Source organism: Anolis carolinensis, unplaced genomic scaffold (genome assembly GCF_035594765.1).
Source record: "Anolis carolinensis isolate JA03-04 unplaced genomic scaffold, rAnoCar3.1.pri scaffold_13, whole genome shotgun sequence".
In the NCBI taxonomy this organism is placed as follows: Eukaryota; Metazoa; Chordata; class Lepidosauria; order Squamata; family Dactyloidae; genus Anolis; species Anolis carolinensis.
The window spans coordinates 14317023-14342980 of NW_026943824.1; the positions used below are offsets into that span (position 1 = coordinate 14317023).

Genomic DNA, 25958 nt, shown 5'->3' on the forward strand with positions numbered 1-25958 from the left:
GGGATGTCTTATTTTTCCATGAAGAAGAATTCACATTTATCGTTGAACAAAAAAATGAACATTTATTATATACTGTACAATAGTTTTCATCACAAAGCAACATAACCAAACCAGACAAACTGTGACTCCTGTCAAGAATTTATTGTTACAGTAGAGTCTCGCTTATCCAAGCCTCGCTTATCCAAGCCTCTGGATAATCCAAGCCATTTTTGTAGTCAATGTTTTCAATATATCGTGATATTTTGGTGCTAAATTCGTAAATACAGTAATTACAATATAACATTACTGCGTATTGAACTACTTTTTCTGTCAAATTTGTTGTATAACAAAGTTTTGGTGCTTAATTTGTAAAATCATAACCTAATCTGATGTTGAATAGGCTTTTCCTTAATCCCTCCTTATTATCCAATATATTCGCTTATCCAAGCTTCTGCAAGCCCGTTTAGCTTGGATAAGTGAGACTCTACTGTATTACCATTATTTCCATGTACAACTTGTATGTACATTTACCAATCCTGCATGTTCTGGTGTTTTGTTTGGTGGGCGCCGAGCATGCTTCCAAACAAAAACTTTGCTAGGTCTTACTTTCGGGGGAGGCCTTATATTTAGCAATTCAGCAAAACCTCTGCTAGGTCTTATTTTGGGGGGATGTCTTATTTTCAGGGAAACAGGGTAGTTTGGTGGGCAGGGAAGGCTCAAGGCCTTGTAAAACAACAGCTCCTAGGGCCCTATAGCATTGTGCCATGATGTCAAACCGCATTAATTCTACAGTATAAATCAGGCATGGGCAAACTTTGGCCCTCCAGGTGTTTTGGACTTCAACTCCCACAATTCCTAACAGCCGGTAGGAATTCCTACCTGGAGGGCCAATCCTTCCTTCCTTTGCAGCAGTGCTTGTTTGGCCTTTCTCCCAAATGCAGTGACTCACCTGTGGTCTTTCCGTTTACAAACTCACTTTAAAGATCGGTCCTTTGATTGCTAAAGGAAACCTCCCATTGCCGTGCAGCTGATTTAAGTCCACCTCAAACACGCTTCTGAAACCTTTCGTCCTATCAATCTTCCAAATGAAGCCAGGCGATGAAAGCAGGAGCAAAGTCAGTCTGGTGCCACACTTTGTTTAATCCCTTCTCACCTCTGAAGTCAGTTTGACTCCGCACAATGCTTTGAAACGCCTTGGAAGGTAAGTAGAGGAGGAGGCCGTATTGAGCTTTTCATTGTTCTGCACCCATGAATTATGCATATGCCCCTTGTGTTTACATTCATTCTGTAAAAACCTTAATTAAAAATAAATAAAGCTGGCAGTGGATGGTAGCGGGAACGGAATCTAATTGAATGCAGTTCGACAACACTTTAACTGACATGCAATCAGTCAATGGGAGTTGTAGTTCCGTTAAGAAGCCGTCGGCCTTCCTTGCCTTCCTTCTTGATTCTTGGCTTCAATGGCTTTCTTTTTTACTCTCTTCAACCACAAACTGCTCCTTTCATTTAGAAACATAACTGGGCTTTCACTTTCAATTCCCTGCCAAAGGCTTCCTCCTATTTTGCAATATAGACAAACACACCCACACATTAGCCGCTGAACATCAAACCCCAAATACACCAGCGCATAAAAACAGCAGGAAATCACCATTTAATTCGTACATACCAATAGAACATTACCATTCCATCATGGATTCAGCAAGGAAACTCCCACATTTGCAACCAACATTGATGTCATTTCCAGTCTATTTTATATTTCATGGGGACTATAATTCCCTACAATCCTACAATCATCACAGAAATAATTGCAAGGATATTTTAAAATTGTTACCTGAACCATCATTTTAGGGAGTTTTAACATTTAAAATTATTCAAAAATAGGAACTAACTCAGTCCCAATTAAAGGCTTTGGTTTCAAATAATAATAATAATAATAATAATAATAATAATAATAATAATAATAATAATAATAATAATAATAGACAAAATTACGATCTGCCAACTGCAAAAGGCCACCCTGCTGGGATCTGCGCGCATCATTCGAAAATACATCACACAGTCCTAGACACTTGGGAAGTGTTCGACTTGTGATTTTGTGATACGAAATCCAGCATGCCTATCTTGTTTGCTGTGTCATAATAAAATAATAATAATAATAATTCAAGATTGAACTTCAAAGACTGGCAGAAACCAGTGCAGGTGGTCCCGGTGGTGATCAGCACATTGGGTGCCGTGCCAAAAGATCTCAGCCAGCATTTGGAAACAATAGACATTGACAAAATCACGATCTGCCAACTGCAAAAGGCCACCCTACTGGGATCTGCACGCATCATCCGAAAATACATCACACAGTCCCAGACACTTGGGAAGTGTTCGACTTGTGATATTGTGATACGAAATCCAGGATATCTATCTTGTTCGCTGGGTCATAATAAAACAATAATAATAATAATAATATATCCTGCTTCACTTAATTGAAAGCAACTCACAATACTGTACTAAAAATTGTGCAAATTGCTATTTAAGACCTAAATTGTTCTTAATAATTGTTAACAATAATAATACATTGTTAAGTATTTATTTTCAGTCTCAGTAAAGTCCTGGAGACTATTATTATCCTATATTATTACAGTATTATCTCGCTTAATTGAAAACAGCTTAAAATGCTAATCCTATCCGATTTGTCATTGATCCAATTTAGAAATTTAATAAATGAAGTAAATAAATACAAAATAAAAATTAAAAATGTAATAAAATTGGAATTTAATAACATTTGATTAAGAAAAAAAGTAAATAAATAATTTAATTTTGTATTAAATGTATAATTTTTATTTTAAATTTCCTTAGTCACACCAAATAAAAAATAAATTAGTAAAAAATCAAAGTCATGATGTTAAAGATAGTACAAATTACCATTTAAAACCTAAGTTGTTAATACAGTAGAGTCTCACTTATCCAACATAAACGGGCCGGCAGAACGTTGGATATGCAAATATGTTGGATAATAAGGAGGGATTAAGGAAATGCCTATTAAACATCAAATTGGGTTATGATTTTACAAGTTAAGTACCAAAACATATTATACAACAAATTTGACAGAAAAGTAATTCAATACGCAGTAATGTTACTTAGTAATTACTGTATTTACGAATTTATTGAAAACATCAACTACAAAAATGCGTTGAATAATCCAGAACGTTGGATAAGCGAGTGTTGGATAAGTGAGACTCTACTGTAATAATAATAATAATAATAATAATAATTTAAAGGTAAAGGTTTCCCCTGACGTTAAGTCCAGTTGTGACCAACTTTGAGGGTTGGTGCTCATCTCCATTTCTAAGCCGAAGAACCGGCGTTGTCCATAGACATCTCCAGGTCATGTGGCCGGCATGACTGCATGGAGCGCCCTTACCTTCCCGCCGGAGCGGTACCTATTGATCTACTCACACTGGCATGTTTTCGAACTGCTAGGTTGGCAGGAGCTGGAGCTAACAGCGGGCGCTCATTCCGCTCCTGGGATTTGAACCTGGGACCTTTTGGTCTGCAAGTTTAGCAGCTCAGCGTTTTAACACACTGTGCCACCAGGTTGTTATTAATAATAATAACAACCATAATTGCTAATAATACATTGCTAAGTTGCTGTGAGTTTTCCGGGCTGTCTGGCTATGTTCCAGCAGCATTCTTTCCAGACGTTTCGCCCACATCTATGGCAGCCATCCTCAGAGGTTGTGATGTCTGTTGAAAACTAGGCAAATGGGTCGTCCTTTTTCCCCCCTTCTTGAAGATAGGGACATTTGCCCTCCTCCAATCTGTTGGGACTTCTCTCGTTCTCCAAGAACTCTGCCAGTGGTTCCGATATAATAATATAATCATAATCAAGAAGGGTAGGATGAGGAGGAAAATATTACCTATTCCCCCCTCCACACAAAAGCTGGATGGTAAATGATTATAATGATAGGGTTGTTGTATGTCTTTCGGGCTGTGTGGCCATGTTCCAGAAGTATTCTCTCCTGACGTTTTGCCCACATCTATGGCAGGTATCCTCAGAGGTTGTGAGGTATAATCATATAATCATAATCGATTATAATCATATCCCTAGGCCCCAAAAGGGTGATTTTTATTTTCCTTTTGGCCTATTCTGGGGCCTACTTATAAATATATTTATAAATTTATAAATATATAATATATTGTATATACATAAAAGGCCCCTGGTGGTGACACTGTGTGTTAAAGCGCTGAGCTGCTGAACTTGCAGACCGAAAGGTCCCAGGTTCAAATCCCAGGAGCGGAATGAGCGTCCTCTGTTAGCCCCAGCTCCTGCCAACCTAGCAGTTCAAAAACATGCAAATGTGAGTATATCAATAGGTACCGCTCCGGCGGGAAGGTAACGGCGGTCCATGCAGTCATGCCTATGGCCACATGACCTTGGAGGTGTCTACGGACAACGCCAGCTCTTTGGCTTAGAAATGGAGATGAGCACCAACCCCCAGAGTCAGACATGACTGGACTTAACATCAGGGGAAAACCTTTACCTTTACCTATATACGTATAATATTGATAATATTATAATGGAATACAATATTATACTAATAATACAATATAACAATATTAATTATATATTCTATATTAAATGTAATATTACTAATAATATTACCATATAATGATATAGTACAATATACAATAGAGTTTCACTTATCCAACATAAACGGGCCAGCAGAACGTTGGATAAGCGAATATGTTGGATAATAAGGAGGCATTAAGGAAAAGCCTATTAAACATCAAATTAGGTGATGATTTTAGTAATTAAGCACCAAAACCTCATGTTATACAACAAATTTGACAGAAAAAGTAGTTCAATATGCAGTAATGCTATGTAGTAATGACTGTATTTATGAATTTAGCACCAAAATACCACGATGTATTGAAAACATTGACTACAAAAATGGCTTGGATTATCCAGAGGCTTGGATGAGCGAGGCTTGGATTAGTAAGACTCTACTGTATATATAATTTATAATAATTTATAAATATATAATATATTGTATATGCATATAATATTGATAATAATATTATAATGGAATACAATATTATACTACTAATAATACAATATAATAATATATATTATATATTAAATGTAATATTACTAATAATATTACCATATAATGATATAGTACAATATAGTAATTTAATGCTTATATTGTGCTATGCTAATAATATATTGTATGTTCATTTGATTTGTAAGCCGCTCTGAGTCCCCTTCGGGGTAAGAAGAGCCGGATATAAATGTAGTAATATTTTACATGTAATATTACTAATAATATTACAATATATAGATACAGTACAATATACAGTAGAGTCTCACTTATCCAACATAAACGGGCCAGCAGAATGTTGGATAAGCGAATATGTTGGATAATAAGGTGGCCCTAAGGAAAAGCCTATTAAACATAAAATTAGGTTATGATTTTACAAATTAAGCACCAAAACATCATGTTATACAACAAATTTGACAGAAAAGGTAGTTCAATACGCAGTAATGCTATGTAGTAATTACTGTATTTACGAATTTAGCACCAAAATATCACGATGTATTGAAAACATTGACTACAAAAATGGCTTGGATTATCCAGAGGCTTGGATAAGCGAGTGTTGGATAAGTGAGACTCTACTGTATATGCATATAATATTGATAATAATATTATAATGGAATACAATATTCTACTAATAATACAATATAATAATATTAATTATATATTATATAATAAATGTAATATTACTAATAATATTACCATATAATGATATAGTACAATATAGGAATTTAATGCTTATATTGTGCTATGCTAATAATATATTGTATGTTCATTTGATTTGTAAGCCGCTCTGAGTCCCCTTCGGGGTGAGAAGAGTGGGATATAAATGTAGTAATATTTTACATGTAATATTACTAATAATATTACAATATATTGATACAGTACAATATAGTAATTTATTACCAGTATTGTACTATCTATATATATAAAAGAGTGATGGCATCATGGCGACCCACAAAACAACAAAACTACAGGCCCCCCAACCTCGAAATTTGACAACACAACCCATCATCCATGCCTCTAGGTTGATATAAGAAAAAGAAAAGAAAAAGAAAAAGAAAGTCCTAATTAGAGAGAGAGGAATAATTGCTTTTATCCAATTGCTGCCAGTTAGAAGGCTAAACTCCTCCAACTTGGTCTCCTAGCAACCCAATTATAAAATAATAAAAATAAAATACTATAACAGAAAATAACTAAAAATGATACAAGAAAATAATAAAATATAATAAATAAAAATATAACTTACAATAAAATTAATAAAAAATGCAAATAAAGTCAAATAAAAATTACACAACAATTTTTAACCAATACCACCACCACTTTGCCACAGCAACGCGTGGCCGGGCACAGCTAGTGCTAATATAATATTGTATGTAAATTTAATTTGTAAGCCCTTCGGGGTGAGAAGGGCGGCATATAAATGTAGCAAATAAATAATAAATAAATAGTAAATAAATAAATACTGAGGCGGCTGGGGAGAGCTAGGCCCTCCGTAGCAACGGTTGCCAGGGCGCCATCTTGGAAGAGGAAGCGAAGGCAGCGGAAGGGGAAGAGAAGGCGGCGCGGGTTGGGGGCGTCACTTCCGGCCTGGGCGGGGCCGTGGCTTGGCGGTGGCTGAGGCGCCTCTCGTCGTCGTCGTCGTCCTCCTCCGTGAGGGAGGCTGGCAATGGCGGCTGGGCGGCGGGCGGGAGAGAAGGAGAGGCGGCGACGGTGGCGGTGGCGGCGCCCGGGAAGGAGGCAGCAGCGGAAGGAGAGGAAGGCCAAGGGAGGCCAAGGAGGCCGGTACTGAGGAGGAGAAGGAGAAGGCCGCGAAGAGAAATAGGAGGAGGAGAAGCGGAGGCCCCGAGGCCCCTCAGGCACATGCGGTGGGCCCCTTATTTTTACCATTATGACTGCTTTTACCGTGTTGTTGTTGTTGTTATTGTTATTACATTCGCCACAGAGCTCGTTTGGGGCCTAAAACAGGCCTGGCCAAGCCCGTAACCAAGGGGGCGGTTGAGGGGTTAAAACCACCCCCGAAATTTTCAGGGAAAAAAAAAAAACAAACACGAATTTTAACTGCTTAGCCAATGTCCCTGTAGAGCATGCAAACAAGCACAATAGTCTATGCACAAAAAGACTATGCTTCGTATTGGGGATACATGATCTCTATATATAAAAGGGTAATGAAATTTCGGCCTAGGACAAAACAACAAAACTACGCATCCCAGAAACACTAAACTTGGCAGCACAACCCCTCATCCATGCCTCTACGTTCATACAACAAAAAGAAAAGAAAAATAAAATCCTAATTAGAGGGAGAGGAATAATTGTTTTTATCCAATTGCTGCCGGTTAGAAAGCTAAGCTCTGCCCACTTGGTCTCCTAGCAACCCACTCAGCCCAGGGGACAGGCAGAGTTAGGCCTCACTTAGGAGTCTTCCATACTGCCTATAAAAATATAGATTTTAACTGGATTATATGGCAGTGAAGACTCAAGGCCCTTCCACACAGCTATATAACCCATTTATAATGGACTTAATGTCAGGGGGAAAGCTTTCTCCTTTACCTTAACTACCACCAATTCCTCAATACTTTATTTCCCATAACCACCATACTTCACCACAGCAACGCGTGGCCGGGCACAGCTAGTATTATTATGTAGTCATTATATTTTTGGTAATGTTTGTTTGCATACTCTGCAAGTATACAGTAGAGTCTCACTTATCCAACATAAACGGGCCGGCAGAACGTTGGATAAGCAAATATGTTGGATAATAAGGAGAGATTAAGAAAAAGCCTATTAAACATCAAAATAGGTTATGATTTTACAAATTAAGCACCAAAACTTCATGTTATACAACAAATTTGACAGAAAAAGTAGTTCAATACGCGGTAATGTTATGTTGTAATTACTGTATTTACGAATTTAATACCAAAATATCATGATATATTGAAAACATTGACTACAAAAATGGCTTGGATTATCCAGAGGCTTGGATAAGCGAGGCTTGGATAATTGAGACTCTACTGTAATAATAATAAAGAGGGTTGAAAGAGACCCTTTGGGCCATTGAGTCCAATCCCCATCTGCCTTTGTGCACTGAAAGCACAAGCAAAGCATCCCTGACAGATGGCCACCCAGACTCAATGTTAATAATAATAATAATAACAACAATAATAATAAAAAATGTGCCATGCCAAAAGATCTCAGCCGGCATTTGGAAACAATAGACATTGACAAAATTACGATCTGCCAACTGCAGAAGGCCACCCTATTGGGATCTGCATGCATCATCCAAAAATACATCACACAGTCCTAGACACTTGGGAAGTGTTCGACTTGTGATTTTGTGAAACGAAATCCAGCGGATCTATCTTGTTTGCTGTGTCATACTTATAATAAAAAGCGGGTTGAAAGAGACCCTTAGTCCAACCCCCTTCTGCCTCTGTGCACCAAAAGCACAAGCAAAGCATCCCTGACAGATGGCTACCCAGCCTCAATGTTAATAATAATAATAATAATAATAAAAGGGTTGTAAGAGAAGAAAAGACCCCCTTGGATCATTTAGCCCAACCCCCTTCTGCCCTTGTGCCATGGGGGCCGGATAAATGGCTTCGATGGGCCGTGTCCGGCCCCCGGGCCTTAGTTTGGGGACCCCTGCTGTAGAGTATGCAAACAAGCACAATAGTCTATGCACAAAAAGACTATGCTTCGTATTGGGGATACATGATATTATTATTTAGTCATTACATTTTTTGTAATGTTTGTTTGCATACTCTGCAAGTATACTAGTATTCTTGAATATCGTTCAGTAGCCAAATGTCCCTGCCAAGAAGCAAAAATTAGTCCCTCCAGAATTGCAAGCACTCTTTTTTATTTGGCCCAGGTTGTGGTGCAGGCTGGAAAGCAAGCCAGCTGCAACAAATCACTCTGACCAAGAGGTCATGCGTTCGAGGCCAGCCTGCGTCTTGTCTCTGTCTCTGTTCTATGTCAAGGCATTGAATGTTTGCCTTTATGTGTGAAATGTGATCCGCCCTGAGTCCCCTTCGGGGTGAGAAGGGTGGGATATAAATGCTGTAAATAAATTTATTGTGTCAGAAGTAAACCGAGAGTATAGTTGTAATATTTCACTTCGGCAGAAAAAATGGAATGCAAAAATACAGAATGGGAGAAGCCTGGCTCGACAACAGTACGTGTGAAAAAGATCTTGGAGTCCTCGTGGACAACAAGTTAAACATGAGCTAACAATGTGATGCGGCTGCTAAAAAAGCCAATGGGATTCTGGCCTGCATAAATAGGGGTATAGCATCTAGATCCAGGGAAGTCATGCTACCCCTCTGTTCTGCCTTGGTCAGACCAATTGGGCACTGCAATTGAAGGGAGATGTTGACAAGCTGGAAAGCGTCCAGAGGAGGGCAACTAAAATGATCAAGGGTCTGGAGAACAAGCCCTATGAGGAGCGGCTTAAAGAACTGGGCATGTTTAGCCTGCAGAAGAGAAGGCTGAGAGGAGACAGATAGCCATGTACTAATATGTGAGGGGAAGTCAGGGAGGAGGGAGCAAGCTTGTTTTCTGCTGCCCTGCAGACTAGGACACGGAACAATGGCTTCAAACTACAGGAAAGGAGATTCCACCTGAACATCAGGAAGAACTTCCTCACTGTGAGAAGGGCTGTTCGGCAGTGGAACTCTCTCCCCCGGGCTGTGGTGGAGGCTCCTTCTTTGGAGGCTTTTAAGTAAAGGCTGGATGGCCATCTGTCAGGGGTGCTTTGAATGCGATTTCCTGCTTCTTGGCAGGGGATTGGACTGGATGGCCCATGAGGTCTCTTCCAACTCTACTATTCTATGACTCTATGATTTGGTCATTACAGTTTTTTTTTGCATAGACTATTGTGTTTGTTTGCATACTCTGCAAGTATACTAGTATTCTGGGATATCGTTTAATAGCCAAATGTCCCTGCCAAGAAGCAAAAATTAGTCCCTCCAGAATTGCAAGCACTCTTTTTTATTTATTGTGTCAGAAGCAAACCGAGAGAACAGTTGTAATATATTTGAAAAGACAAACAAAATTAAAAACTTGGCATTATATTAAATGTCCTTTAACCAATAAATGGTCACTTGGAGTGCCTTTGGTGTTTTTATAAGAAGTCCTACGTTGTGCATGTGGCAGGGCTCAGACTGCATTGTAGTAAGTGGTCTGTGGTTTGCTCTTCTCCACTCTCGCATGTCGTGGACTCCACTTTTTAGCCCCATTTCTTAAGGTTGGCTCTGCATCTCGTGGTTCCAGACCGCAGTCTGTTCGGTGCCTTCCAAGTTGCTTAGTCTTCTGTGTGCCCAGGAGGGAGTCCCTCATTTGTTATCAGCCATGGGTTGATGTTCTGGGTTTTAGCCTGCCACTTTTGGACTCTCGCTTGCTGAGGTGTTCCTGCAAGTATCTCTGTAGATCTTAGAAAATTATTTCTTGATTTAAGGTACTGGCGTGCTGGCTCATATCCAATTGGGATGGTTTGGAGATGTCACTGCCTTGGTACTTCCATTGTTGGACATGGGAGAAGCCTCCCCACAGGATCGCAACACATCCGGGCATCCCCTGGGCAACATCTTTGTAGATGACAGATTCCCTCACAACCAGAAGTAACTTGCAGCATGCAACCAGAATAGCAAGCACAACGTCAATCCAATCTGGACTATTCACACTATCATAACTTACCTTTCTACCAATTTACATTTCATTAGCAGCAATTGCTGACATAGTGGAAGTGACCTAGCTGGGCTACCCCAGGCATTGGGCAAACCTGGGTCCTCTGTGTGTTTTGGACTTCAATTCCCACAATTCCTAACAGCCGGCTGTTAGGAATTGTAGGAGTTGAAGTCCAAAACACTCAGAGGGCCCAAGTTTTCCCATGCCTGGTCTACCCGCAGCTGTCAGGCAAATTTATGGGACAGTGGGAGGGGGGTTGACCTGTATTGCAAGTGAAAACAGAGGAAACCTTGGAAACTGAGGTATCAATCATCATCATCATCATAACAATACTTTATTTATACCTATTGCATCAGCTCCACTGGCTGCCAGTCTGCTACTGAGCATAATTCAGAATGCTGGCTTTAGCCTATAAAGCCCTAAACAGTTCTAGCCCAGCTTACCTGTCTGAACGTATCTCCCTCTATGAACAATCTCGTAGTTTAAGATCATCTGGGGAAGCCCTACTCTCGGTCCCACTTTCTTCACATGCGCGACTGGTGAGGATGGGAGACAGGGCCTTCTCAGTGGTTACCCCTTGGCTTTGGAACTCCCTTCCCAGGGATATTAGATCAGCCTCCTTCCTTCTGATTTTCTGCAAGAAAGTAAAAACGTGGCTCTATGACCAAGCCTTTAGAGAACCTGTGTAATAAACAAACAGATATAGATTGACTTGCTATGACTATAGGAACGCCTTGACTTATGCTTGTGGGTTAATTGATCAATTATGTTTGTATGGTTTTTTTAATGTTTTTAATTGTTTTATTTGTATTCTATTTTTAAATGTCTTTTTAATGCTGTATTGTTGTCAAGGCATTGAATAGCTGCCTTTTATGTAAAGCCGCCTTGAGTCCCCTTTGAGGTAGAGAAACGCGGGATACAAATATCGTACATAAATAAATATACCCCACCATCATCTCCCATAGCGACTCAGTGCGGCTTTCAAAATAGCACACGAAGATGCCATACATAAAATACATAAAAAATACATCAACATGAAAACAGTAATATTACATAAACCAGGTATATAAATTGGATAAAACAACCTCTATTAGAATAGAATCGGTTAAAATCCATGTAATCAATTGAGCAGCCCAGCTGAATGCACAAAATATAGATATAAAGTGCTAAGTGACTGGTTGTGGTTACTGTCTAATTATTATCAAATGCCTGCTGGAAAAACCAAGTTTTTAACTCCTAAAGTGTTGTAGTCTAGGGGCCTGTCTAAGTTCCCTGGAGAGAGTGTTCCAGAGCAGGGGGGGGGGTGGCTCTCCAGGAAGGCCCTCTCCCTCATCCCCACCAATGTCGTAATCCGCCTCGAGCTGTGAGGAAAGGCGGATAAGAAATAAAATTAATAATAATAATCTGACCCATTAGAGTTTAGAAGGGAGCCACCCACGCAGAAGGGAGCCAGCCCAACCCCCATCTGTAATGCAGGAAGGAACCATCCAATCCCTCCTCTCAGATGGCCATCTAGCAGTATATATATACACAGACACACTTTTTATATATATGTATATGTATTTGTATATATATAGAGAGAGGGGGGGGAGAGGGAGAGAGCGAGCCCTGGTGGCAAAGTGCGTTAAAGCACTGAGCTGGAGACTGAAAGGTCCCAGGTTCAAACCCCGGGAGCTGCGGGAGCGGCCGCTGTTAGCTCCAGCTCCTGCCAACCTAGCAGTTTGAAAACATGCCATTGTGAGTAGATCAATAGGTACCGCTCCGGTGGGAAGGTAACGGCACCCCATGTAGTCATGCTGGCCACATGACCTTGGAGGTGTCTGCGGACAACGCCAGCTCTTCGGCTTAGAAATGGAGATGAGCACCAACCCCCAGAGTTGGTCATGACTGGACTTAACGTCAGGGGAAACCTTTACCTTTTTATATATAATACTAGGAGTCTCAAGAGCCCAACTCACTTCTTCCAGGCAGGAAGACACCCCACAAGCAATCCCCACAGATAATTGTCCCACCTCTGCCTAAAAATTCCCAAGAGCAGTCTGTGAACCATTAGAGTTTGGAAGGTAGTTGCCACCTCCCCCCCCCCCCCCCCAAGTTATCCAGCCCAACACCCATCTGTTATGCAGGAGGGAACCATCCAAATCCTTCCGAGAGATAGCCATCCAGCAATTGATATATGATATATAACATATATATCAGGAATGGGAAAGCTTGGGCCCTCCAGGTGTTTTGGACTTCAACTCCCACAATTGCCCAGACCTGTTCCAAATGGAGGGAAATCACAGTCCCAATTCTCTTCTGCTTCGGTCAGAATAGAGTTGAACTGGCCTTGGAGATTCCTTGGATGGATCTTTGATTCTCTGACCACGGAATATGTTCCTCCCTGGGAATCCAGTCTTGTCTCCTCTGGATTTTTCTGAAGCAGAGGCTGGATAACCATCTGTCAGGGGTGCTTTGATAGTACTTTTTCTGCCTAACAGAAGGGGTTGGACTGGATTACCCCTAGGGGTCTCTTTCAACTCTAGGATTCTGTTCTTCTCTTGTGCTTCCTAAACATAGCAGAATGAAATCATAGAAGAATGGCTATTTGTCAGGAGGGCATTGATTGTGCCTTCCTGTACGGCAGAATGGGATTATTATTATATTTATATTTATATCATGTTTAGATTACCATATTATGCAAATCTAATGCACACCGTAATTTTGGGAAGCTAATTTATTTTTTAAAAAAAGGTGAGCATTAGATTCGAGTAAATTCTCTCTCCCCCCCCCCCCCCCTATATATATAGAAAAATATAGAGTAATAGATTTGGAAGGGACCCTAAAGGCTATCCAGTCCAATCCCATTTTGCCAGGCAGGAGGACACCATCCAGTCTCTCTCGACAGATGCTCATCTAGTCTCATAGACCTTAGAAGGTTCATGGAGAAGTAGGGCTATAGAATCATTGATTCCTAGAGTTGCAAGAGATCCCAAGGGTCATCTAGTCTTAAACCCCTGTTCAAGGCAGGAAGACGCCATCCAAACATTCCCAACAGATGGTCATCCCGCCTTTACTTTAAAATCTCCAGAGGAGAAGTTTCTGCTGCAATCTGTGAGACATTAGACTTTAAAAGGTACCCCCCATAGATAATCTAGTCCAACTCCAATCCTATATGTATGTGACAGTGGCCTACTTTCAGCCCTTGGTTCCAGGTGATAATACAACCCATGCTATTTGCCTCCATTTGCACTTTCTGTAGCTGGCTGCTTTTGCTTTTCTTCCTGACATGGATGCATCTTCTTTTCTTTCAGAGTGTTGGAGGCTAAAGCTACCAAAGAAGCTGAAAGAAAACTAAGCAGGTAAGGCAAACTCTGGATTCCTGTGGCAGCTTCAAGGGACTGTAAAGATAGTGACACTTTGCATGATCAGCACAGCCGTTGTGTTTTGATTTGCTTTTTAAAATCAGGGCGAAATAATGTGAGCTTGATTCTTAAAATGTAAGAGCAGTGAGGGATGTGATAAAGCAGTGTCTTTCACTCCTTTAAATATCCTTCCAAGCATATTTTCATTTGCTACATTTAAACTCTTTTGCCAGTAATGTGGAAAAGTGGAAATGAATGCAGGGTTTGTTTAGGCCTCTTTTTTTTCCATCCCTGTCCCACCAAATGGATTTCTATTGACCGTGAATCATTGCTGGCCTTGAAATGAACACAAGCCGCAGCCTGTGAAGTAAACATTTGTTTCTTGCTTGTGTTGTGCTGAAAGTATGAGAAGCAACTGCTCCGAATAGCTGCCTCTCATGAAGCACAAGGAATAGGGACATCAGCATCTATGTAGAATTTAGGAGGTATAATACCTGTCCATGTTACTTTTGCAGACTTCTGTGCTGGTTAAAGCATAACGTTGCTTGCACTATGTAGCAACTTATTCCAAAATGAATGTGATACATAAATAATAATTATAGTGGAGCAAGAGAAGAATGCGTATGTGGATTCAATCTTAGGGACAGCATCTGATTGTGAAAACCCGCATTCATTTTTGCTTTTCCCATTATTTTTAGTTTCCCGATTCCCTTGTAAAAGTTTGTGCTTGATAACCCATTGCTCATATTACTTCTTTTTCTGGCCTAACATTGTTTATTTTGTGTGTGTGTAGAGAGAGAGAGAGTGCACGCATACTTCAGGTTTAACAAACTCCTAAGCTGATTGCCAAAATGTAGGAAAAGTGTTGCAGGATTAGTAATAGTTTGTTTACAATTTTATTTATTTATTTACAATTTCATTCTTTGTTGCTGATACAAGGATTGTAATTACATATATTTGTTTGTCAGTGAACATAAGCCAGGTTTATCGGTATAAAACCCTGAGTGGTGTTAAGGCGAAACCTGTTTCATACGGAAAAGAAGAAGAAGAAGAAGCCAGGCTTTTCCTATGTGTCTTTCTGCAGAGGACCGTGAATAGTGCTGGTCCTTTGCTTGCAGGGACATTTCTCCAGAGTGGCTGCTTGTGTTCTTCTCTGGCTGACTAGTAGAATATTCTGTAGGATCATCCATCTTTAATTTTACAGTGGGACTGTGTTAAGTAAGATGACAATAATTTTGCAATTGTGAATCAGACAGTTGCCTTCAGCTGTGGGGAGCTTTGGTCTGCGAAAGAAGACCAGGAAGTTATGTGCCTTGGCTCATTTGTGTTCAGGCCTCCCCTTGTCCCTCCCTTTTGCTTTGCAAGAATTGTATATGTCAGAGCAGGGAATTGGAAGAGTTCAGGCTTTTGTACTTCAGAAAACTTCATCCATGGAAGAATGCATGCTCCCCGGGCAACCTGAGTTGGTGTAGCAAAATATCCCATTTGGCATGGCTTGCTCCGCTTCGCCAGCGTGCTAGGCAGTGCCAGCCTTCCGCACCTAATGACTGCCTTGTGCAGCTTTAATCAGATATTTATCAAGCTGCAAAAAATGTGTGAGTGGTGTGTGTTATTGGGCTGCTTTGAGCCAAGCCGTGTGTCAGCCACGCATTATGGCTATATGTAGCTTGGGATTTCCCAGGAATTCTTCTCCTTTATAACACCAGCCCTTTATCACCTGTGATCTTAAATTGAGCTGCAGTATACACATTGGTTTACATAGATTTTTCTAATCAAGGTTCCCTATTTCCTTCTCTCTTTTTTATTTATTTATTTATTTATTTATTTATTTATTTATTTATAGCATTTACATTCCACCCTTCTCACCCCGAAGGGGACTCAGGGCGGATCACATTACACATATAGGCAAACATTCAATGCCTTGACATAGAACAAAGACAAGACAAATGCAGACTCCGAGCTGGCCTCGAACTCATGACCTCTTGGTCAGAGTGATTGGTCTCAGCTGGCTGCTCACCAGCTTGCGCCACTGCCCGGGCCTCTTTTCCACTTATTGGCACTGTGGTTTCCCCTCTCAGTTTGTGATTCAGTGTGGCTTACCACAATTAAGTGTGGCTAAAAACTCTCAGCATACAAAAGCTGTTTCTTGACTATCAAGAAATGTGTTAAAAAACATAAGCCATATACGTCTTTATGGATCATAACCAAGGCATTGAATTGGGCCCAGAATAGAGCTATTGCTCAACAGAGACCTATGGTGTTGTGGTTGCCTTGGGTCCTGTTTACTGCTCTGTTACGTTCTGCTCTTTAAAGATTTTCAAGGTAGCAAATGGTAAGAAGGAAATCTTTCTCCTTTTCTCGCACTCTTTCCAGTCTTATCTTTGCGGCTGCTTCTCATTCGGGCTTTGCTTTGGTTGGCTGCTTGCGAGGGAAGAGATGTGATAATTGAGGGAATAGTGCTGGGGGGGAGGTGTTAAGAGGAGGCTAATAAAATGGGCAATGGAATTCCATTGCAGCCTGAAGGGCCTCATAAAGAGCATATAAAGGAGAGCCTTCTCCAGGAGTTGGGTGGGCGCCACCTCGCGGGCCTTTCCCTCAGAAGCAGCTGAGCGCATGGGCAGGCAGTGAGAGCCAGGAGCTGTTGTTGGTGCTGTGGGAGCCCTAGGTGATCCCTGCTGTGCAGCCATTCTCCATTCCATTCTCTCTTGTGCAGCAAGTGTGCACCCTGGCCAGATGCAAACGAGCAGAGCTACATTGCCGCTGGTGGCGCACATCTCAATGGCTTCTGTTGGTGACAGGAGCAACCGGCCAGCGGTCTCCTGGCAGCAGGCAACTTTCCCTTCTCTGTCCTTGTTCTCCCCCAGAGAAAGGGGCCAAGGCTCCCTTTTCTCTTTTTGTGGGAGAGAGCAGGCTGAGGGAGGCAGGCTGCCTGCCAACGCATCTGACGCAAGAGACAAGCTTGACAAGGCAGGGCTGCAAGCTCAAGCGTTAGCAAGCCATTCGTTTAAGGCAAGCTGAGGGTGGCACCATCCAGATCCAGCCTTCACCTCATCTCTTCTTAGCTGAATAAGGCACCTTCAATTAAAAATGTATCACTAAAAGCTATTCACAACCCCTTGCCACAAAGCAGTAGTGTCCAACCTTTGGTCCTCCAGATGTTTGGGACTTGTTAACTCCCAGATGATCTGGCTGGCTTGCTCAGGAATTCTGGGAGCTGACGTCCAAAACACCAAAGGCTGGACACCACTGGTCAGGGCCGTAGCCAGAAAAAAATTTCGGGAGGGGTTTTGAAATTTTGGGGGGGGGGGGGTTAACCCCTAGCATACCCCCCTCCCCGCTACAAACCTGTCAATATCTGCTTGAGATAGTGCCTGGAGGGACTCTTAAGGTTTTGTGTCTCATAGACTTAGCATGGGGATTTGATTAATCAGTTAAAATTCATGAGTAAACCAGGTTTTTTTATAACCTGAAAAATTTTGGGGGGGGGGGTTGCACCCCTAAAACCGTCCCCTCGCTACAGGCCTGCCACTGGTTTGAAGCATATACTCCTGTTGGTATTACACAATCCAAGTGTTGTCCTGAGGCTAATTGCTTAGCTGGATTCATGTTTCTTATCAATTAGAGTTCAAAGCAGATTTCTTTAATGTCCAAGACTGATCAAATGAGAACATTTCTAGCTTGCTTCTCAAGCACAATTACCATATATACTCGAAGATAAGCCGAGTTTTTCAGCCCTTATTTATGAGCTGAAAAAGCCGCCCTCGGCTTATAATCGGATCAAGGTCAAGCCAGGCAGCGGAGCCTGGAGGCCACAGTATGTTTTCTTTTCCAAAAGCTCCCTTCTCCGCTTCTCCTCCCAGGCTGGAATTATCTTATTTTTTTGTGAGAGTGAGAGAGAGAGAGAGAGAGAGAGAGAAGGAAATGTTTTCAAAAGTGAAAGGAGAGTGAGTGAGAGCCTCTTGCAAGCCAGGAAGAAAAAAAATATTGCATAGCTGTAAGGGGAATAAAAAGAGAGACTCCTGCAAATTTACAGGATTTATTATTACTACTATTATTGCAAGAACATTTGAGTCAATAGGGAGGGAAGGAGGGAAAGAAAAGCAACAGAAGGTGTGTATTTCTTTTTATTTCTAAGGAAACAAAAATGGGGTGGGTTTTTTGGGAGAGGAAGGGAAGTTTTAAAAAGCCTTTTCTGGCTACTTTTAGAGTTTGAAAAGGGATAAATAAAAGAGGTGGGAAAGGGGAGGAGAAAAGAGGCCAAAGTTGTTTTTAGGGGGGCTTTGCTTGCATTTCTTCCTTGGGCAAATGCATGCCCCAAAGCTTGTAAATAATATATAGATTTCCCCCTACAAATACATTAATTTAATATATAAATTTTCCCCTCATATGTTTGCAAGCCTCTGCAAGTCCTATAAAGATATAATTCTCTATATATAGAGCAATGTCTAGATAGATAGATAGATAGATAGATAGATAGATAGATATTAATATAGATATAGGCCTTTTAAATATGCACACACAGAGATGTCTAGATAGATGTAAACATAGATAAATGGGACTTGCAAATATTGCAGGAGGGAAATGCACAGAGGATTTGCAAACTTTTCAGGGGGGAAATGCAAATGTGAAATTAGTATATATAATTATAGAGCTATATCTAGCTCTGCATTGATTATATTGGCATTGAATGTTTACCTGTTACTATGTTAGAAGCCGGCCTGAGTCCCCATGGGGATATAGATAGAGCAGGATACAAAGGAAGTTGTTGTTAGTGTTGTTGATGATGATAGTGATGATAATTATTATAAAGTTATTGTTGATACCAAATAGTTTTTGTTGACCCTACTTATGCACTTACAGAATTAGCTTACTGATTTTCTTTGAAATATGGTAAATATTCAAAAAACATTTACCCCACTTATGCCTCAGTTAATGTAATTTTATTGGTATCTATTTTTATTTTGAAATTTACCCGTAGCTGCTGCATTTCCCACCCTCGGCTTATACTCGAGTCAATAAATTTTCCCAGTTTTTTGTGGTAAAATTAGGTGCCTCGGCTTATATTCGGGTCGGCTTATAATCGAGTATATACGGTATGTCATTTCCTACCAAAGTGGATTTATTCTGCCCTCCTTTTGCCCATCCAAGATGAGCATTTAATTTTCATTTGCATCTTTGTATTTGTAAGGATGTGGAAAGCCAATAGTAGAAGAGGCAAGGCATCTTTTCACCAGAGTGCATATATTGCTAAGGTTTTGGCCAGGTTCTATGAGACCTACCCACCCCCTGTTTTAAATCCATGGAGAGTGAGCCAGAGAGAAGTCACCCCAGCTTTTTCTTGGATGGAATCCTGCATAGATCCCAACCCATAGGGCTCTTGGATTCAGCTTTCTTGAGCTTCCAGAATCAGGTCACACTTGGCCATGTTTGACTTGGTAAGAATAGGGTCTTACCTGCAGTCCTGTTCTCCTCAGGAAATTATTGCAAGAGGAGGAAGGTGCGGAAGAGCAGTTGATGGAAGAAAAGAAAAAGAGAAAAGACGAGAAGAGAAGGAAAGAAGCTGCTCAGAAGAAGGTGAGTCCTAAAGACACAAAGCTACTCTATAGAGGCCTGTTGCTTGATACCGCTTGGCCCTTAGTGAAATTGTGAGTTGTTGGGGCTGTAATCATGGGAAGGAAACAGTTGTGTTTCCAGAAACAGCCCAAACAATGTACAGTCTCTGCTTCTCTCCTTTTCCAACTAAATTTAAAACAGTATTGGGCTCCAAAGAGTTCACTTCCATGTGGCTCCTGCTTCCCCCCAATTTTCCTTTTCTCTACTTATTTAACTCTCTTGCTCATGGGATTCTTTGCATGGTGATGGGAGGAATCTGGATCATTTGAGCTTTCTCCATCGCCTTGGTTAGAGGCAGGTAGGAAAGCATTGCACGCTTGTCATGCAATCATTTTGATTAGCTCCTTCCTTTGCGGCCATCTTGTGTCTTGAATCGATTCTCCATTTGGTGAATTTCTCCATGTACTTCCTTCATAGGAACAGACTTCTCAGGGTGTCTGTTTCTTTTCGGGGCAACAAAATTTTCATTCTTGGTAGAGTGACTGGCGCCAAATAGAATCTCGTTGGACCTTACTTAACATTCAATTCCATGAGCTTCCTGATGCTGCTGCTATTTCTTTGGATTCTAATGCTTCCCTTCCCACTTACCCCAGAATTTGATATTGACGGAGTGCTGTTACGACAGTGCTGCCACTGCGCAGTGTCTTCAATTAAAAAGTTGTTTGGATTTTAATTTTATGCACCTGGTAATTAGACGGCAGCTGTCAACAAGGCATGCTGCTGTGAGAACACATTTGTGGTGTGTTACAAACAAGCAAAACAGTTCAGATGTTTGTGCACTCCCGCTTGTATTCCCAGGTTCTCAGCATCTACTCTTTATTTTTGTCAGCCTTTTTATGCAGCTGACAAATGAATTCAAGGTAGACATGTCCGTTTGTGTGAAATGGGCAGAAATAATGCCATGGTGTCAATTCATAGAATATTGCCAGGATATATAAACATCATCAGCTATATCAAATGCAATCTAAGGAATGCACTAGTGATTATAATATGTAATGTTATATGAACACCAAAATCTGTCTCCCATGTCTCCTCTTATGCTGTCATGGCCTCTAAGAGAGGCTTCATGGCTTCCTGAGGTCAAGAGAGAAGCTTTACAGGCCACTGACTCTAAAGCAGTCCTCTTCAACCTCCGGCCTTCCAGCTGTTTGGGCTTCCAACTCCCAGAAGCCCCTAATTCCAGCTTGTTTAATGGTCAAGAATTCTAAGAGCCGAAGTCCAAAACACCTGGAAGACCAATTGTTGAAGAGACCTGCTGTAAAGTTTCACTAGGAGTTGAGGAGAGATCTCTTTGCTTTAGTTGTTGCTGTGAAGGCTGCAAACACTGCCAGTGCTCGATTGGAGAAGCTCAGATTGCTATTGACTAAGTTTACTTTTATTTTTTATTTTTTGTTTCAGACTGCTGAACACAAAAACAAAGGTACGTTATTTCACTGTGCGTTGGTGCGACATAACGGCTCTTGTTGCTATAAAAAGCTTTACTTATGGGATAGAGATTCAGTGAGGAAAGAGAGGGACTCATAACAGTTCGGCCTTGTATTTCCCTCTACATCCCTCAGTAATTCACACTTTACCTGCTTTGATCTTAACTTGAACCACAAAAAGACATGGGTAATGTCGTCATCATCATCCCTGTATGCTTTTACTATGATTGTATGTGTTTTGCCCCTCTGAGAAATGTAGTTCTTTGGTGGCCTTTCAGCATCACTAATGGGCTTCTACTCTCCCTTCCTTCCTTGCTTTGTCGAGAGCAGCATCGGAACCAGCAAAGCCCAGTGTGAGCCAGACGCTGCCGGTTGCCCCCACTGCTGCCAGTTCTCTCCCGGCGCCCAGCAGCAGCAGTGGCAGTAACAATAATAATAATGCCAAGCGGGCTCTGGGTATCAATCAGCAGCAGCAGCCACCGCAGCAGCCATTGCTGGCCCAGCCGCCATCGCTGCCTCGCTACCCAGCCCGTGAAGTCCCTCCCCGCTTCCGGCACCAGGAGCAGAAGCAGCTCTTGAAGCGAGGGCAACCGCTCCCAGGGATCGCGGTGAACCTGGGGCCAGCATCTAAACCTTTGAGCAGCACTGTGACGAGTGAGCAGACGGCCGCAGGGGAAGAGAGTCAGAGTGGCAACAGGAAGCAGCCAGGTGAGGAAGGTGGCATCAGCCAGGAGTGGCCCCTTCCTGTGCTGCCTCAGGTCTTGTCAGAGCCATAGATCCTCTTGGTAGATTCATGCCACAAACTGTATTGCCATACACAGTTGCAGAACTTTTGAGCACATGCTCTCTTTTCTCTTTTCATTGAGATCACTTGCTTTTCCTCAGGGGTGGATTGAGAGGGAGGCTTTCCTAAATTCCATTTTTGGCTATTGTGATGCAAGGATCACTTAGAGCAGTGCTCCTCAAAGCAAGGGTCCCTTGAGTAGTGTCATTCTCGATCCCTGAGCCATTGACTGACAGTCACTGCAAGTTTTCAGGAAAGAAAGAAATAAGTGTTTGTAGTCAATGGGTACGGGTTTAGTCCCAGTCCTTGGCACATGAAAAAATAACTATTGCAAGTTTCCCAAACAGGCACCTTCTACCTGTTCCATCACAACAGTAAAAAAGAGAAAGCATACAAAAAGTTCAAAAGATAAAAATGCATTCTTCTTAGTGGGGGGGGGGGGGAGTAATGCAGGAGATGGTTAATTTATTGAGCTCAGTTCGTGTTTTGGGAAATCGTAGGACAGATCCCTGTCCAAAGGACATTGCAATCTAAATGTCAATACAGGAGTAGAGAAAAGAGGGAGGGAATGGAAGATAAGAAAATAGAGTTCTTAGGCTTGCAGGCTTCATTTATTGATTTTTAAAATGAACGAATGCTCTAGATTTCAGGAGCGTTTATTTAAAAAAAAAACTACAAGACTTAAAACAGAAATAACAAAATCAAGTGTTTTTGAAACTCAGCCAAAAATGAAATGTCTGAAAAAAAAGGGGGGTTGTCCTAACCCTGAAGGGAGTAACGTCATGCGGTTACTGGACAAACTTCCCTTTGGCTGCCATCCTGAAGCTGGGCCTCCACCTTTGTCAGCTCACTCTCTTTTGCATACAATGCCAGAATTCTGTTAGCCAAATTTTATATGATATAGCTATTTTGAATCTGAAATTTATAGAGACAATGATTTTGCAGGCCCTTTGGCAAGCAATGGGGCAGCCCAGTCAACATGACCTTTGATATCCCTATTTTTCAAAACCATTTGTTTATTCACTTTGTTGGAGGGGTTTTTTGGTACTGTGCCCCATAATGACGCCATATTTTTCCCTTCCCAGATGCGAACCACAGCACACTAGGATCCCATTATGAGAGCTCTCCCTGGGGAAAAGCCTCTTCCAGTAGCGACTCCGGCACAAACTGGGATAGTGGTGTTGTAGACGCCTCAGACAAAGAGGCATGGCTCTCAGTTGCCGCTGGCAGTGACTCAGAGCTGGTGAAGAAGGCTGACACAGAGAAGGACCCCTTGATCATGGCCTCCAGTCTGCGGAATGGCCCTCAGTCCAAGTTTGGCGGCAACAATGGCAATGGCGTGGGCAAGGGAAGCCTGGGCCGGTCGTCATGGGGGCCGTCCCTCGGAGCCCTTATGAGCACCTGCCCGGTTTCTTCCGACATTTCCAACGGCCTGACAGACAGCAACAGAGTGGATGCTTGGGGTGCCCTCGGTTCACCCAATGGAGAGCTCAATCCCAGCACTTTGAATGCCAATGGCCACCGCGGTACCTGGCCTCTCTTGGAGAACAGTGAACCTGCCCTGAAAGGGCCCAGCGGGAGTAGCATGGGCTCAATGGCGAACCCTCAGAGCCTGAACCCTGCCGGCCTCGGCGGCTCCTGGGGCAATGGCCTCCCAGAAAACAGCGACTCCCAAGCGAATGGTACGCGGAGGGCTCTGCAGGGCAGTCAGTCCCAGAACCCGATCCCCGAAGCCAATGGACCAAATAATAATAATAACACTACTAACTTTGCCATCTCTAGTTTACCAAATCTGGCCAGTTCGATGCAGGCGAGTGACCTGACAAGTCATAGTAACAATAACCACACAGGGCCCGGATCCTGGGGGGCAGCGGGTGCCAAGAGCAGCTGGCACCAGGCCACCTCAGTGATGAACGGTGCTTCCAGCGGAGGCAGCAATGAAGCCAAAACCGGCAGCCTCCCTGCCACTGCTGCTCTGTGGGGTGGCGCTTACAGCCACAGTTACTCCGGGGAGGCCTGTCTCGACTCAAGCAGCCAAGCCAATAGCGACACTGTGAATGCAACTCTCCTCATGCCCCCACGGCCCCAGAAGGCCGACGCTGGAGGGGAGAAGGGGACCGGGGCCTGGGAGGCGGCGGGGATGGGCAGCCCCCAAAGCGCTCCCTGGGAGCATGGGCCCACAGGAGGAGGAGGGCCAAGGGCTTCTATGGACGGAGGGTGGCACCAGCTGCCCAGCAATCAGTGTGCCTCCGAAAGCCTCAGCGTGAACGGGAAGAAGTTTACAAACACATGGAAATCGGCAGAGGAGGAGAAAAGTGCTAGCACCACCGTGCCCAGCTTCCCCATGGCAGCCCAGAATGGTGGCGGCAGCTGGGCCAAGGGCAGTGCTGGGGGCAGCAGTGAAGACAGCAGTGAGGACAAGCCCTCTGGGGAGGGGGCCAGCCGGGAGCGGTGGAAGGCGGACCCCCAGGCCTTGTTGCAGAGCATCGTAAGCAGGGTAGACCTGGACCCCAGAGTGCTCTCCAACGCCGGCTGGGGGCAGACACCCATCAGGCAGAACACGGCTTGGGAGACAGAGCTATCCCCAAGGGGTGAGAAGAGGACCGACAATGGGACAGAGGCCTGGGGGAGCTGCTCTGCAGCAGCGACAGCGGTGGAGAGGCCCGCCCCAAACGGTTCCAGGTGGGGCGAACCAAAGTCTGCCATGCGCTGGGGAGGAGACGCAAAGGGCAGTTGGGGAGAGGAAGGGCCGAGACCAGCGCCGGCCAAAGGCAATCAGTCATGGGGCGGTGGTGGCAAAGAGGAACGGTCCTCAACTTGGAATGAGACAGAGAAGCTCAAGCAGGGATGGGGGGACGGGTTGAAAGGGGGCCACCCTCCAGCCATTGAGGGCTGGGGGGAGAACTCGAGGAGCAATCACTGGGGCGAGATGAGGAAGTCCAGCTCTGGCAGCAGTGACAACAGCGACCGTTCGTCAGCCTCTGGCTGGAAGGGAGCAGGCAAAGGAGGAGGAGGTGGCACACATTGGGGCAACGGAGGCGGCAATGGCGGCCCTGTGGCCAGACCCAGCCACTCTTCTGGGTGGGAGGAATCCGCCAAGCTGAGCCAAAGCCAAGGCTGGGGGGGAGAGCCGCCCAAGGCGAGCCAGGGCTGGGGGGAGCCTCCCAAGGCTCGAGGGTCCCCAGAATGGGGCAAGAGCCAAGACACTGCAGGACGCTGGGGAGCCCCAGAGGCCAATGCTGCCACCGGGAAGCCCCCAGGATGGATGGGAGGACCGGTGCCAGCCCCATTGGCGGAGGAAGAGCCCACCGGCTGGGAGGAGCCCTCCCCGGAGTCCATTCGCCGCAAGATCGAGATCGACGATGGGACCTCTGCCTGGGGAGACCCCAGCAAGTACAACTACAAGAGTGTGAACATGTGGAACAAGAACACCATGCACAATGGGGAGCGCCTCTCGGAGCAGCAAGCACAGCGGCCGCAGCAGCAGGGGGTGCCACTCCAGGGTGCAGGGTCCATTTCGGAGAATGGCAGGAGCGGAGGAGGAGGAGGCAACAGCAGTGGATCCGGTAAGCTCTGGGTCTCCCTTTCCCTTCTGTGCAAATGAAGCAGTCTGTGAATCCCATGATTTTTAAAACACCTGCCATTTTAAAGACAGGAATGGTGCCCCTGTGGGACAGGCATGGGGGTTGGTGTAGCTAGGAGGCCACCACTTGCCCCATAAGAATCCTCTGTTCTGATCATTTTTATTGCATACTCACAGGTTTTCTTTGCTCCCTGCTTTCCTCTCTGGTGTTTCTAAGACATCTTAGCAGTATGAAATGTGAACTTGCTGGGCAAAGTCCTGCTGAGCATTTTTGCAAAAAGGGGACAGGCAGTTTTTGACAGTAATGCAAAGCCTCTCTGCTGCTTCTACCTGTTCCATATCCCTTTTGTGATTTTTCTAAAGTTAAGTGGGAAAATGAGGGAGCAAGCCGTTTTCCTCATTAACTTGCCACCAACCAACCTATTGGTCCAGTCTTTGCCCTACCCAAAAACAGACTCG

At 43.4% G+C, this 25958-nt stretch overlaps 1 protein-coding gene and 1 long non-coding RNA gene across 5 annotated transcripts in view; one reads left to right on the top strand and one right to left on the bottom strand.

The window, feature by feature from the left end:
• Positions 1-42: 42 nt before the first annotated feature.
• LOC134294203 (uncharacterized) lies at positions 43-6701 on the bottom strand. Its single transcript, XR_010001173.1, has 2 exons — positions 6533-6701; positions 43-1536 (listed from the first exon to the last, which is right to left on the bottom strand). It is a non-coding gene; the product is annotated as an uncharacterized LOC134294203 (long non-coding RNA).
• Positions 792-25958, top strand: part of tnrc6a (trinucleotide repeat containing adaptor 6A) — a 46398-nt gene continuing 21231 nt past the window's right edge. For 2 of the 4 annotated variants that reach the window (XM_016998556.2, XM_016998557.2), the window contains exons 1-6: positions 6639-6934; positions 14045-14092; positions 19570-19669; positions 21107-21128; positions 21463-21840; positions 23002-25482. In XM_016998556.2, the coding sequence (XP_016854045.1) occupies positions 6930-6934; positions 14045-14092; positions 19570-19669; positions 21107-21128; positions 21463-21840; positions 23002-25482 (3034 nt within the window). In that variant the 5' untranslated portion in view covers positions 6639-6929. Of the gene's footprint in view, positions 1181-6561; positions 6935-14044; positions 14093-19569; positions 19670-21106; positions 21129-21462; positions 21841-23001; positions 25483-25958 lie in introns of those variants that run through there. The other 2 variants (XM_062964490.1, XM_016998558.2) reach the window with 2 other exon arrangements.